Source organism: Ammospiza caudacuta, chromosome 5 (assembly GCF_027887145.1).
Source record: "Ammospiza caudacuta isolate bAmmCau1 chromosome 5, bAmmCau1.pri, whole genome shotgun sequence".
NCBI classification, from domain to species: Eukaryota; Metazoa; Chordata; class Aves; order Passeriformes; family Passerellidae; genus Ammospiza; species Ammospiza caudacuta.
The window spans coordinates 8,705,916-8,721,766 of record NC_080597.1 but is presented as its reverse complement, the minus strand read 5'-3'; the positions used below and the strand labels follow the sequence as shown (position 1 = coordinate 8,721,766).

General features: G+C 39.6%; 1 protein-coding gene across 1 annotated transcript in view; it reads left to right on the top strand.

The window, feature by feature from the left end:
* LOC131557769 (potassium voltage-gated channel subfamily KQT member 1-like) overlaps nucleotides 1–15,851 on the top strand; it is a 400,618-nt gene that overhangs the window by 220,840 nt on the left and 163,927 nt on the right. Inside the window, exon 16 of the mRNA XM_058805223.1 lies at nucleotides 6,805–6,866. Coding sequence (XP_058661206.1) covers nucleotides 6,805–6,866 — 62 coding nt within the window. The remainder of the gene's footprint in view (nucleotides 1–6,804; nucleotides 6,867–15,851) is intronic.

The following is a 15,851-nucleotide window of genomic DNA, read 5'->3' as shown; positions in this document are numbered from 1 at the left end:
AAAACATGGCATGTTGTCAGTGGTTAATATTATCAGAACAAGGAATATCATTCAAAACACATTTTCAACATCTGATTGCTGCAGAAGGCTCAGTAGTACAATCCCTTTTCCCTGTAGCTGGTTTTGTACCACAGGAAAAGAATCTGTCAGCTTGAATACTTCTATAAATATTTATGCATGGGATTTCATTCCAAAATGTGCAAGCTAAATTTATGGAAAAACGTCCCTTACCTCCAAGAATGTATTATTTTATTTCAAGTATAGCATTACCAAACTGAAACTGCAATTTGTGCTTGAAAAGACTAGTGTTAGAAGCACTTTTTATCAAGCAGTTTCTAGTTTCAGAGGAGGTGAATAATTAGAAACTCATCATAGAATTACGTTCTGAGAGGTTCAAGAAGCTGAAGATGTTCAGGAAGTTTGGTCTCACCAAATCTTGAGTCAAAAGGGTCACAGAAACCACTGGGAGGGTCTTAGGTGGGCCTGTGGCTTTGGAAAAGTGCTGGAAATAATCTGAGGTACCAAGGAGCTGACTGGAAGAGGTAGAATGGTGGTTAGGGATGCAGAAGCTGGTGACCTCAGTTAGGGGGTTGCAAGACCAAAACCAGAAGTTATTTGATCTAGTTATTTTATCTAAACCCTCCACAAATCCAAAAATAAGTGGTTCCAGAGAAATGGTGTGCAGAACTGAACCTAGAGTTAGTTTGCAATTGCTCCTGGTGTTATCCAACCCAACTTTACTCCCAGGATTTTCCAAGTGGTGAACAGTGAAAAGTGGGTGCAGTATTTGTTTGTTTGTTTGGGGTGAAAACAGACTTTTTTTACTGTCCTTCTATAGAAAAAGGTTTATCCCTGAGTTTCCCTCAGAATGCATGGCTTATTCTATATTGAACATGGATTTTTTATATAATACTTTTCCAGGCATTGCTAAAATCCTCATTTTTTAACAGTATGGGTGTTTCCCCTAGACTGTGTTATTTTTGTACAGATGACAAGCAAAAAAGAAATGACAATGCAAAGAAAATTAAACTGTCAAGGAGAAAAACATGAAAAGAATTTTTCTTTCCAGCTCCTTTTATTTTTTTCCTGTTTTATTATACTCCCATTCAAAGAATTTTAAGGTCTGATTCCAAGCCCGTTGAAATGAACGGGATTCTTTCCAGTGACCTCAGTGGGGTTTGGATCAGTTTTTTTTATTGAAAAATCCCTGTTGTGGACTTTGATAATATTATATAAAAGCAATTGAAGCCTGTCTATAGTATTATTACTTTTCAAAAGTGAATGATGTCATAAAAGACCCAGAATCTGAATTTACTGGAAGCAATTATTGTTATTTTTCAAGTTAGTTTCTCTGAGATAAAAATGCACTAAAAGCTGTGTTAAAACAAGATAAGGATACGAGAAGAGAATAAAAGCCATGCTGGGTCAGAGCAGTCCTGACTCCAATGGGGCCAAGAGCAAGGTGCTTTGGGTAATGTGTAAAAAAAGCCTCCAGCCTTCCTGTCAGCTTTCAGCCCATTGCACATCAGAGGTTTCCTGACAAGATTGCAGTGTATTTAGTCTCCAAAATGTCCTCAACGAACTTGCCTAATTATCCCTTTAAACTTACAATATCTGCCATATTTTGTACAAAGAATTCTAATTCCACCTTCATGTGTGCATGTTAGGAAGAATTCTCCCTTTTTGCTTATTTTGGTCTTGGCATCTCCTCCCTTTCTTTGAAACTCTTTCAAGCAGGAGTTGATTTAAAAACACTAAGATAATGAATCAATCTTCCAAGGACCTGGACCCTACTTTTATGAGTGTATTCAGAAGACAATCTCTGAGTTTCATTGGAGGCCTGTCCCAGTATTCCAGGGGGGACAATTTTGTCAGATGAAACAGATTCCTGTCGTAATAAACATAATGGAAACTGTTGATGTAGAGGGAAAGAGCATATTAATTGAATTTATGGAATCAACAAAGTAGACACATACAGTGATACAAATAAAGAGTGTCATTCTTGACCTTCACTACACATGATGGAGTTAACTGCTTTTGAATGCTATTTTTGAGACTTACTACAGCTTTTCAGGGGCAAAGGTGAAGAATAATGCCAAGGTAAAACAAAAGATCCAGTGTTTGGGTTCAGAAAAGTACACAAAAAGCTGATGTTTATCAGCAGTTTATCTGAACCTCTTGGTTCTGTATGACACGGGTGGGAATACCTGAAGAAAAGGGCTTTCTTGCAAAATTCTGACAGTTCCATTATTTGCTTTTTTTTTTTCCCCATTAAGTGCCACCTAAGCTTTCTGATACTTTTTCCTTCCAATCTGTTAAAAAGAAATTGGGTCACTGTATCTTTTAAAGCATAAAAAATATGCTCAACTTAAGTTTTATCTTTTTTAAGTCAATTAATATTTGAAATGAGAGGTACCCATATTTCTGCAAGAACTGATTTATCCCACCCCTCCTGGAGGTGAAAATATTTTGGCAGTTTACCTTTTAGGCTGTCCAAAGGAAATCACAAGTACCTGATCCAGGACTATGCCTTACCTTTTTTAAATTTCTTCTACCAATCAGCTGCAAAAGGCTCTGGCTGACAAGAAAAGAGACTCCAAATAAAAGTTGCCATGACTGAGGCAACTTTGTTATTTGCTATTTTTGGGGTGTGAAGGGGCAATCCTGACCTTCTTTTTCAGCAGCACGCACAGTTTACAAACCCAAGAATCTAGATCTTGCCACAAACTCATCCTAATCATCCCTGGATGGAGCTTTGGCAGAGCTAGAGCAAACTCAGGTCCAGGGGGCTGCATTTACACCCAGGTAGCGAAGAGAAGGCAGCAATGCCTCCTGGAGGGACTGTTCTGCTTTCTGAGATACCATTTACAAAGGTGTCTTGGTTTGGAAAGACAGGTGTCTGCTAAGGAAGGCAGGAGCCTCCCCTGAAATGGAAAAATGTAAACCCCCCCCTCTCCAAATTGTTATAAATTTGAAATTAGGGGCTCTCAAGCAAAGATATGGGAGCAGGAAACAGCAGTTCTTTATTAGGGAAGAAAATAAAAAGGTAAAATAAACAATGCAGTCAACTAAAACAACACTGACAGAGTCAGAACATGACCTGACACCCTGTGGGTCAGGGTGCTGGTAGCAATCCAACTGGGATTGTGGCTGCAGTCCTTCTGCAGTGTCAGGTGGGGTTCTGTTGGAGCAGGGATCCTGTAGAAAAGGGTGTATTCTTCCTCTGAACATCCAGTGGAAGAGGCAGCAGCTGTTCCTCTGGGAATCCAGTGGAGATGCTGTGCTGGTGTTCCAGAATCTCCAGATTCTATCCAGGTAGGAATGTTTGGCTCCTCCCTCATGGCAGAGCATGTCACAATGGGTTGCTTTAATTCTTATCAGCCGTGCAGTGACATTCAATGGCCCCTTATCAGCAGGTGTCTCCCTGGAGGGATGAGTGGTTGTGGAAGAGATAAAGAAAACTGCCCAATAACAGAAGATAGCTGCCACACCTCTAACAGATGGCAAATGGAATTCATCTTGCCTTGCAATCTGGGACAAAAAGTTTGAGGTGTCTTCAGCAATCTAGAATATCCGGTCAAATTCCTCATTTTCTGCTTAAAAGAAGCTGATGGCTTTCAGAAAAAATTGAATATTTTTGAATTAGCTCCCCTCTAGTTGTGTAAAAATCAAGGAAGGACTCTTGTTCTATAAAGCAGAGTCGTTTCCAGCTTTTACCATTTTCAGACCATCTCTCTGCAATTCATTTACTGTCCTAAAGGTCCTCATAAGTACTTTTCCCTAATCAAAGGAAAAAAATTATTTTCTTTTAAGTTTGGTATATTCTGATGAGATATAGCACACTAACTGTGTGAAAAAATAAGATTAGGATGCTCATTCCTCCTGTTCATATCAGTTTATGTCTTTTATATCATGTGCTTCCAGTAGGGGAAAGAGTTATTGTCTCTTGAACTGGTGTGAAGAAAAAGTAAAAGTGTTTGATGGGTTTTGTTGGGTTTTTTAGGGGGTTTTTTGTGTTTGTTTTTTTTTGTTTTGTTTTGTTTCTGGTTTTTTGCAAGAGCCATATCTTGTTCTTCACTAGGAAAATAGGTGGGCCAGCTTTGTGAAAATATTAGGAAATTAAAATAGGATTGTGTTGTTTGAAAGTAGAACACTCAGGAAGGCAAAGACTTCCAGGGCAGAAATGTCCATATTAATAAATATATGTTATTATTATTAATCTGTATTAACTATTCAATCTCCTGAATTAGACTGCCTATTGCTTATTTACTAGTATTTTCTCAGATTCAAATCTAAGTATATGAAATAATGGGTTTGTATCATACCAACCATGTGATGCAAGATGTTTTTGATTTTTGTAATTTCTGAGATAAAATGTTCCCATATATATTTTCATCCAGTTATAAGTAATCATGCTTCCTTTCATCCTTTGTCTCTGTGCCTTTCCCATAGGTGTTACAGGATTGCTTGGCTGATCTCTGTTTTAATGTGCCCAACACAGAGTAAAAAATTAATTCTAAAAGGAAGTTATTTTGGATTACAAAGTAAAGCCTGGAGAAATTTAGAAACTTCATATTTATAGTTGGTCATGCAATCTTTGCAACTCTGTAAAAACAAACAATCTCATGATGTAGGAAGTCTGAAATCATCTATCTAGAAAAGATTCAAGAGAGAAACAAAAACATGAGCTAGAACTCACATGTACTGGAGCGACTTTATCTGAATTTGTGCCCTCTCTCCTTACCCCTGTGTTTGGTGAATTGTGCACACACCACATTTGCTCTTAAAGATGGGCTCTATTAGAAAGAAATACTTTTAAATTAGGGCTAGATGCTGTTCCCCATGGAGGCTGATAAGAAATGGGGGAGGACCACAGCATTTTGTGTCTTTCAGAGCCTGTGTGCCAGCACAGGGGTGCAGAGACAGCCCCCTCCACAGCATCATTCCTCCCACTTCTGATTTTCCACATCTTAGAGCAGTGCCACATGCCACAATGCAGCTTCTTACTGCTTATCTGCTCCCTGTTTTCTTTCCTGCTCCACACAGGAATAACTAAAATAGGAAACACTATTAACTTGGTTTGGGATGTCTTGGTGATTATCTGAAGGATGGAATTAGAGCTGGTGAGGAAATTATTATTTTATTATTTAAAAAAAGAAAAATCTTTTTGAAGTATTTCTTCAGGTTTGGGGGACTTTTTGGGGTTAGACCTAAACAAAAACACTCTCTGCCCACTGCTGTTCAAACCACATCCCAATTTAGAAATCTTAAAAGTCATGCTTTTTTTCTGATATATATACCTTGAAAGATGTGTTTACAGATTTACTAACTAGAAAGTAGACAGCAGAGCCAATTATTTCATTTTAGGCAGAGATGAACACAGAGATAAACTTGAGCCTCAGCCACTTACATTTTAAGAAGATTCTGAGGTAGTGAACGATGAATAGTACACATGTATGAGCCAAGCTATGTCACTTATTGTCTGCCCCACATTTTCTTTCCTGACTTTATTTGCTCCTGCAGGTTCTCTGGGGAAACACTTCTCTTTTCTAAGCCTGCAAAGAGCTGCCAAGGGTGCAGGACCTTTTAAAGGAGGAGAAGGAAAGCACAAAGTGCTCTTGCCAGCACTGCTTTTACTGGTCTTCCTCTGGGGTTGTGATGTGTGCAGCACAAGTTACCTTGAGGTGAACTTTGCTGCAAACAGATCGCTAAACATATCCCATAGCAAATATAAATGGTAAAGCACGTATGAGTCCCTGAGAAATCCAGGAATGTGATGAGCACACACAGCCACTCACAGTGAACTCTGGTGCAGTGTAAATTCATATCTCAGCCTACCTGCCAACATATCTCAGCCTTGCTCCTGCCCTCAGCAAAATTGACTTAGCTTTAAAAACCAGACCTTAAGCACTCATGAAAATGGGGCAATGCATGAAAAAATCCAGGAGTAATTACTCCAGGTATTGGAAATACACTTTAATAGAGAAAAACATCCAACTTCCATTGACATCAGCTTGTAAGCTATTTCAGTATAGAACTGTGGGTGTTAACTTGTGAATGTTAAAACTCAGAATGTGTGTGGGTTTGTGCTTCATTCCCTGTGCAATAACACCCTCAAACTATGGCATTCCTTAGCAATAGATCCTGTGAGCAGAAAGAATAGACCCCATTTTCCACAGTTTTCACTCTTGGCTCCCAATCCCACCCTTTGCAATGGAATGTGGGAGGAAAAATGAGAATGCAAGAGCTTTTCCCAGTGTCACTCCTTTGCAGAGAGGAGATGGATGGATGGATGGATGGATGGATGGATGGATGGATGGATGGATGGATGGATGGATGGATCTCTGCCACTCCAGCCCTTGAACCCCTGGATATGCTGCCTCCTAGATCTGCAGCCCCAGTTGGAAACTATTCTGATTTCTTTATGTATAGCAATTTCACCTTGCTCAGGCCAGTAACATTCAAAATTGCAGGTGGGCCCAGGTACATTGCCCATTCCATCCAACTACTGAAATAATTAAACAACAAAACAGTGTTACTCCAGACTCCATCTATACCCCTTCATGTCCACAGACTCCTCTACCAAGGTCTAAGTTGCCCTTTAGACTAACTCAATCTTGTCATTCTGACAAAAAATTCCCTTCTCTCCAGCCACTCTCTTTCACTCATTCATTCTTGTTATGTTCATGTATTTTATGCTACCCTACTATTACCATCTTTTTTTTTATTTTTACTTTGAATAGATATAATTCAGTTTGAATTTATTCTTCACCTAATGAATGTCCCATTTTTATTCTTCTTTAGAAAAAGGGGTAGACAAAGGATACTACAGTATAGGAGCCAGACTGATCCGGCTGGAGGATAAGGTAAGTGCATGAAAGCTTGCTTTTTTTTTACTGAGCAATGATATCTGATCTAGAGACCTGCAAGATAGTATCTTGGCATGATTTACTTTAGAATTACAGGGTTCCATAATAATGAATAATATCCTAATTTTTCTGAGGGAGTTGATGAAGTTTCATGTGCATGTTGTTCAGCATTAACCATTTACCTGCTATGCAGTCCTGGTTCTTGTTTGTAAAAGGAGCTGCTTTCATGGTGAAGTCAAACCACACACCTTGTATACAAATGCTGTGGACTGGCTTGTGTTTATCACACAAAAATTAGTGAATTCAACAGAAATGTTAGTGTCAGGAATCTTTGTGAATAGCAACGGTTGACATCTCATTTACAAATCCTGAGATTCTTTAATGTTTACTGCATTTTTCCCCCTGTGCAGTTACCTTTGCAGCACATTTTCTGCCCCTCCCTCACTGTCTTCTCTCCAGGAATATGTTCATTTTTGTTACTAATTAGAGTTACTTAGCAGTGTGCCCAAAGGCCAAAGCTCAGTGAGGCTCTATTGTCTTAGACCTCTCCCAAACATCCTCCAGAGCTTTTTCCACTGAAGTGATAACAAAAATATGAGTTTGCTCAAAACTCAGACTCTATTTCTGTAACAGTATTTTAGTCAGCTCTCTTATCTACCTCTAAAAGTTCATGTCCCTCCAGCAGGGTACTTTGTCTGGGCAGGAGCAGCATAGTGGCTTTGCTGGGGGGTGTGATGGTGCTCAGACAAAAGTCCATTTGAATTCGGCATATCCACTCCCTTTTTGTAGCCTTGTCTCACTCAAATTTTCATGCAAATTCTCTTTTCACTTTTTTCTGGGGGAGTGAGGTGAGAAGGAAAGAGGAAAGAAACTTCTCATAATTCTTAAGAATTGTGCATCTTGCCAAAAAGCAGAAATTTAAATTAAACTAATACAATCAAAAATCAATATTTTTATGATGATTGCTACGACAACATCAGAAATATGTGACACTGAACTGTCAAAGGACAGATTTTCTTTGATTTTTAGCTTTCTTGCACAATGTCAAGAAAATCAGCCTATCAGATAAAGACATTATCTGAGCCAATTTTAAAGTGGATTGATCCCTTGTGCAGCCACAGTCGTTCAAAGTGAAAATGGCTTTCATTCACATTGCCTTACTCACTTTGAAAGAGATAAATTGCTCTCTGGCCTCTGTATACTCTGTAAATTCATGCCACGCCTTCATTCAGAGTTCTTGAATGTGCATATATAGAGAAACCCCCAATACAGACTGGAAATTTAGCAATAAAAGTATCTGTGATAATAGTTGGAGTGCTTTGAGTGAGAAATTGTAAATACCTCTGGAAGTGGCAGTTCATGGTCTCCTGACTTCTCCATTTATGAAGAAGAGAGGTGAGAAAGTTTTTAGTGTGTCTGGCCTTGGTCCAGCTTTAGCACAATATGCTGTGGATTTGATCAATTTTATTTCAAAGCCTGACTTAGACGGCTGCAGAGGCATCTTGGTGTAAGAAGAGGAATGTTACTGGAGATGCAGGAAATGCTGCAGTGACTGATCTCTGATACCTGCTTGTGTTCTGTGTTTAATTTAGGCGTGGTCTAAATAAAGTCGGTGCATTAGTGGGCAAGACCAAGCTGCTCTTTTGTTTGAAGAATTAAACTTTAAATTTTGCATGGGAACTGGTGATTTCCCCCTCTCTTTACTTATTGTTGCAGAGAAAACACATAGAAAAGGATTAAAATGTGTCAAGATGTTTTCATAAGATGAGTCAATCACTGCAGCTTCCTTTTTGTTCTCAGACCAAATTGCAAATGTAAAATAAATGCCAGACTCAGAGGGAACCCAGGGCATTTGATCTTTTAGTACAAATTACCATTCTTTCAGGTGTACAAGGCTTCAGTCTCATATTCCTGCTAAGTAAGTAGACATGGTGCAGAAGAAGGGCAAATATTTGTTGTGTCGGTTTGCTTGAGGTTTTGGTGGCATAAATTTGGGGGTTTTGGTTTGTTTGAGTTTCTTTTTGTATTTGCGTCTTTTTGGCACATCAGGCTACAATACATCTGCTTACATAATGAATACAAAGTTAAGTTCCCAGCTATATCTGTTTTAATGGGACAATACAAACTACTGCATCCTGCTGTCAAACTGCTTCCCCTAAATTATTTTCCCATGTCTCATGGGCTCTCCTGCTCTAACAATTCACTGTGTAGTAACTGCTATGTGTCCAAACGTGAAACAATATTGCAATCAGGAAGGACAAGCTGAGTTTCAACCTCTGAGCAGAATAAATGAAGCAAGGGCATGTCTGACATCAGGCTCCAGCTGGTGGTGAAAAATGATCCCCCCCTTGGAACTAGAAAACCTTTGGGATCAACCTCTTCCCCCTGGAGAAATTATTTTAACATTCAGTCAACCAATCTAGTGATGGCAACGTCCCAAAAGAGTGACACATCTGATAAAAGGACACATTTTTGGACAAAGGCCAGTTGTTGCAGACTGATAAAAATGCAGTGTGGATTTGAGAATGTTATCTGCCTAAATGAGCTCTATCAATAAGCAGTGAGCACACCTCTGGTCCAGACTGACCTTCCCCACCAGCATTTTGCAGTTCAATAGTTTTATCTGCCTCTCCTGAAGGGAATCAGAGTGTAACAAACCCATTGAGAGCTGTGTGTTGTTCTGCATAAAGCCATAATTACTCTTTTTGCAAAGTGAGGGAGAGGGAAGCGCACATTTCTGATGGTTAAGATGAACTCCATTCCCTGGAGAGGCTTGCTATTATTTCAGCAAAAACATGGCATTTGCTGTACAAAAAGCCAGAGGCACAGGTCTCTGAAGGGGTTGCTTGGTGATTGGAAGAAGCTTTGAGGCAAAAATGTTGCAAAGGCACAAAGATAACAGCCTTCCATTCATGTGGCATGAGAGCACTGCCTGCAGCCTCTTTTTTGTGACCAAACAGACTCCTTCTGGAAGTTTAAACTAACAGGGAAGAGGTAAGAACCAGTTTGTGGAGGATGAAGCATTGTGCAACTCCTGCAGAAAAAAAAGTCTACTCCTTTTTGCCTTAAAGCATTGCAAAGCTGACTAGAAACAGGTAAAATGCATGGTGGTATCTCTCAGGCAAAAAAAAATTCCAAACTTCTTTTTGGCAACATCAGCAGTGTCAGGGCTTCGCTCCTCTCACTGACACGGCACATTGCATAGGGGTTTGCCTGGAACACTTTTCAACCTGTTTTTCCTTGAGCAGAGCATAAAATTCTTATTTTGTTGTGGCCAATGCAATAACCTAGTGTGGTTCTTTTCACAAAACAAAACCCCACTGAGATGTTTGGAGAAAGAATGGGGCTTCCTTCCCAACATGTGATGTGTGCCATTTGGCCAACCCCTCCTTCAGTTCCATGGCAGGGTTTAATTTTATATTATGGTATGCAGCCATTGACAGATCCTTTTGAAATGTATTAAGAGGGAGATTGGTTCCAAGATGATGTTCTAGAGCTGGCGTTAGCTTCTTTTCAAAATTGTAAACTAATGTTTCTTTATGATGAAATGGGTATTCTTTCTTTTCTTTTTCTTTTCAAAATTGGAAACAAAAATCGTGGTGTACTATGTCAAACTGCACGGCAACCTATAAATAAAAACAGGAGAGAAAAGAATCTGCAAATGAAAGGTTAGAAAGGACAGCTGTGTTGTCTTTGAAAAAGAAATCTATTAGGTATTTTTATAATTATATGGCAGTCTTTTTTATGTGGTATTTACAGTTATGATTTACGTCCATATTACCATAACTATTTCCATACTTATAGACAACATGTGATAATGCTGAGAGCCAAAAGCAACCATTTGGTAGCATTTAAAAAATGCAGGAACACTAAGAGAAAACAGGGCAATAAAGCAAACCCTTCTGAGTTTTATCCATCTGAGTAATGCGAGCCAGGACAAAAATGTCATCCAACATAAACAAATGTAGAGGTTGGATTGTGGCAGTAAACTCTCTCTTTACCAATTTAAACACAACTTCAGTTGGGAGCTAAAAGGATGGGCTCAGAGAAGAGTGGTAACAATGGCGAGATGGATGTTGATGAACCTAATTCCTGCTGTGATTACATCAGGAGTCATTAAATAGTAAATTATTTATCATGGCAGTGCCTGCAAGCACCACCAGCATGAAAAGCTAGTAAGATTTTCCATTATGAAGCCCTAATTTGTGAGCAATACTATGATGGACATAACTAAAATGCATTTAAAAAAAAAAGGAACAAAAAAAGAAAAACAAAAGCCAAAAATTTGTGCACGATGAGTCAGTTGCAACATGAGCATGCTACACTTTTGAGGTTTTAAGAATATGTCTGAAATAAACCCCTTTGTTAACAAAACTGGGTTTTGGCACCAAGGTGTTTGTGGGTTGTTTGCCCCCAGTTCCTTAAAGATGGAGTCATTCCATAACAGAAAGCTTTTCAGCAGGCTGCTTGCACATGGGTGTTGTGTGGATTTTCTTAGGTCAAAGACTTATCTCATTTACTCTGGAGCAGTCCAGCATAAATCCATTGACTCTGTGCCATAAGCATGATGTCATCAGAGTTTTATTTTTAATCTGTTGCTGAATTAAAACAAAACACAAGTAAGAAAAAACTAAAGCCCTGATGCCTCCAGCTAAATTGTGCTTCCATTTATGCCAGTGAAATTACTCAGGATTTATGCAGGTGCAAATGGCAGCAAATTTCTTAAATGGCTTTAACAAGATTCCAGCTCCTGTGTTCACATTCTGCTCATCAAGAGCAAATTGACAGAGATGAGGTGAAAGCAGAAATAGGGACTCAAACACATCAGAATGAATCTGAGTGAAATCATGTTTACACCTATTATGACTAAAGGTATCTTCGTGGTATGCTGAGTATTGTAGAACTGAAATTGTGTTCTTGTAACTGAAACATCAAGATAGGCTTTTAATCTGCAAACAAAGTAATGAAAATTTAACTGCTTATATCTCAGCCACACAACTTTTCTAGTCTGCAGAGATGAACTATTGTAGTCCTGACTTCTTCTGACTCTCTGGGATGGGCTTATGCTCCTCAGATAAACCTGTTCAGTACAGTTGAGAGGGAAAGGCTGGGTTTGAGCTGCCTGATTTTGATGTAATTTCTGGAGGATCAGGCAAAAATAAGAGCTAACTCTGATACCCTTTCAAGTAAGAGAAGAGATGGATCATATATTCTGAGGCATAACGAAAAGAATCCTCCCTCAATGCTTCCCTTATGTTTTTTGTTGTGGAGCTTTATCATATGTGGTATTTGGTAGCACCCTCCTATTATTAAGGTTCTACACCACTTTCCATTACAGAGCTCTATTTTCAGTTCCTTCCATCTTTGCCAAACTCCAGCCATCTGGGCTGAAATTCTCAGAGGCAGATGTCAGCCTCAGGCTGAGATCCTTTGGAAAATTTGTATGTCAGAGTGGGTCATCCTTTCTATATCACAGTAACCTGACCTACTGTGAGGATTCTCCCAAAAGTAAACATAAAAACATTGATGGAAAACACTTGAGCTTCTTCTAAATTTGAGCAAGAAAATTGGACAGAAATGGGATAATATCTGCCAGTCTTGAGACCCAAAGGCCTGATCCAAAACGTAGTGAACTCATCAGGGAGCTTTCACATGGATCAGGCCCTGATTTTTAATGGGTGAGGGAACAGAGAGTTTTGCACAGTGCACATTTGCCAGGAGGCAATTCACCACCATAAATAAAATGTTAAATAATTCCAAAGCCCAATAAATGAGTGTGCAGATAGCAGTGTGTGCTCCCCAGGGATTGCACTGACTGGGATCCAGCCCCAACAGTTTGATCTCATTTAGAGCAGTCTCAAGGATTGCTCTGATTAGGCACTTGGTGCAGTCTTGTTGCTTCTCTGCTCTTTTGGCTGAAACTTCATTGGTAGGAGCAAATTCCCCAGGAATTTGGACACCTCGGAGTGTGCAGGGCAGGGGTTTCACAGCCAGATGTGGCAGAGCAGCTGGAATCAGCTGGGTTCAAAGCTTCTTTTTAGTAAGAAAAGCAGAGAGCCACTTGCAGAAGAAGAACAAGTGCTCCTGGAGAGGAGCACACGGAGTAACTGTGAGCACTGAGGGAGAGAAAAACACCACAGTGACTTAGGGCTGCTGGGGAATACCACAAAAGGGAGCTGTTAGAACATTGGGAATCTAGTCAATATTGAGGTATCCAGGTGTTTATCCTGCAGGGAAAAGGTCCTGGAAATAGCAGCACTGACAGAGAAGGCTGTAGATGATGGGTCCTGTCTGTGCCTTCCTGTCCTCCACAAAAACCTTCCCAGCATCACAACTGGCTTTGACCTACACAGAGGAAAGGGTCCTGAGCTTGGAGATGGTGATTTCCTGTGAGTTTTAGGGAAAATCAGTGCCTGTGTAGAGGACAGACACTCTGGAAATCCCCCTGCTCCCAGAACAGACTGCAGTGTGAGTGTGGCTCTTCTCAGGCGCCAGAAAGTCCAGCCACAAATGGAGAGGAGTCACAGCTCTGCTGGTTCTGCTGCTTATGATGCAACAAAGTAATTTATTTACTATTATTGGGTGAAAAAAAAAAATAAGAGCATTTTTGAGAATTAGATTTTTTTTTTTTTTTGTAAAAAGTCAGATCCTCCCATTAAGAGCTTTGACCTGAGCATCCAAAGAACAACAAAAATCAGATCACCTTTAAGTATTTTACATGTAATTTTTAACGTTTTTAATAGGTTATTTCAAATAAACATAATGTTCTACATGATCCTGGGCCCAAAATCAAAATGCCTTTGATTAGCAATGTGAAACTGGAGTATTGTACCAATCCTCTTGGAAAAAAAAAAGTGTAAATGCATTAATGCATTAAGCCTGCCTTTTCTTATGAGCAGTGTTGCAGTGTTTTAAAATTTGTTATTTTCTGATGGAAAAAAAAAAAAGTCATTTGAACACTTTCTGCTACCTCCAATAATTTCAGATGTTGAACAATTTCGTTTAGAAAGCTTTATTCAAAAATGTATTTTGTAGCTGTTCTCTGTTGGTTATGCCTGTGCACTGCAAGTGCTGCCCTTCCTACAGACAGGTTGAGAATATTTGTTTGGAATGTTTCTCCATCTGAAAATGACAATTTGTTTCCAATGGGACATTTTTTTTGAGAAAGCGCCACAATCATGTGTTTTAAATCATGCACTGAAGGAAAGTGTTCCAGTTTTCCACTTCAGAATGACTTTCTGAACGTGAGAATTGGAGTGAAATACTCTTGATTTTCTGAGCATTTCAGTTGAACAGGTTTATTTCTAATTCAATTTTATGATTGAATTAAAGATGTTCCAACATCATGAAGAATTCACAGAGAACACAGTAAAATTTTCTTATAGGAAAAAAAAAAATTTCCTCAGAATTACTGTAGCTATTTCACCTACCACATTTTTCAGATCAGTAGTTCACAGGGCAATTTTAATGCTATTTGAATGCCATATAATATTGACCTCTAATTCATCTTGATCAAGGAAAGTACACTGAAAAAAAAAAGAAACAAACAAACAGATTTTTACTATTCAAATAGTTCCCAGACTAACAGTTGGATTTCTGTTTCATGCAAGAGCTGTGGTGCTGAATCAGAGCAAGCATCTGTTTAATCCTTGAGCTATTCATCCACTGATGGCAGCTGAGTGATGGGCTAATTCAAGCCTAATTTGCTATAACTGGTCTCTGGGTGTTTGCAATGGATTATATGTAAGAAGCAATATGAAGAACAGTGCTGTGCAAGGCAAGTTACAGGATGACAGCACTCTGTAAAAGAAAAGAAAAATAAAAACCAGAAAAAACTCACCAAGTCACTGCAGTAATGTGACAACATTCCCTGATGTATTGGCTGCATCTAAGGAAGAGAACTTTCAACAGAAAATTCATATATAGGACTGCATATAAAGGCTAATGATGTGAGGGAGAGAAAAACTGAAAAACGCTTTTTTTCCTGTATTTACCACCAGTTTGTCCTTTTCAATACATAGCTTTGAATTTTATGGAGCAGGAAAAAGCAAGCAGGCCAGTAATACATATTTCTACAGCATAATTACTTTTCCTACTAGTAAATAGTGTAGATAAAGTAAAATAATATTTTTCCTGTTGAGAAGTTTGGGTGTTCTGCGGTGTTTGAATGAAGCACATGTTAGCCAATGTGTCTGTTCCACACTGCAGTCCTTTGAGACCAGGAGGAGAGGGTTTGAGCATGAGAAGGAGAGGTGGTGCAGAGTACCTCAGTTGTCTTCTGGTCATGTGGGAACAGTTCTTATGTTGTGCCAGGTTCCACCCTCGAATTTTGCATTGTCAGAATACAACTAAATATTACTAAATCACTGAGCACTTTACCCAGGGGTTTCTTCATAGCATTGTATTTTAAGGACTGTGCTTTCCTTCTTTATGAGGGAGTGTTTTTTCCAGGATAAAATGCCCATAAAATAAACTATGTGCCAGAGCCAGCATTCTGAGTTCAGTGGCTGTGATAAGGTGCTTTGGGAGCACAGGGTGGTTCAGCTTGCAGGGGACCTCAGGAGGTGCTGTAGTCACTGCAGCATCCACCATCCCTGCTGTGGGTCTAGCACACTGCTCCAGGAGTGCTGGGCAAGCTGTGGATGGACAAATGAGCACTACAGATGTGCTGACAAGCTGTCACAGAATCACAGAGTCACTTAGCTTGGAAAAAACCTCCATCATCATCGAGTCCAACCTGTGCCAGATCCCCATCTTCTCACCCAGCCCAGAACACTGAATGCCCTATCCAGGCCCTCCTGGGATGAGGACTCCACCACCTCCCTGGGCAGCCCCTTCCAAGCTTGGCCACCCATTCCAGGAAGAAATTCTCCCTGATATCCAACCTGAACCTCCCCTGGCACAACTTGAGCTGTTTCCTTTTGTCCCTTGTTCCCTGGTGGCAGAGCCTGACTCCCCCTGGCTGCCCCCTCCTGTATCTGT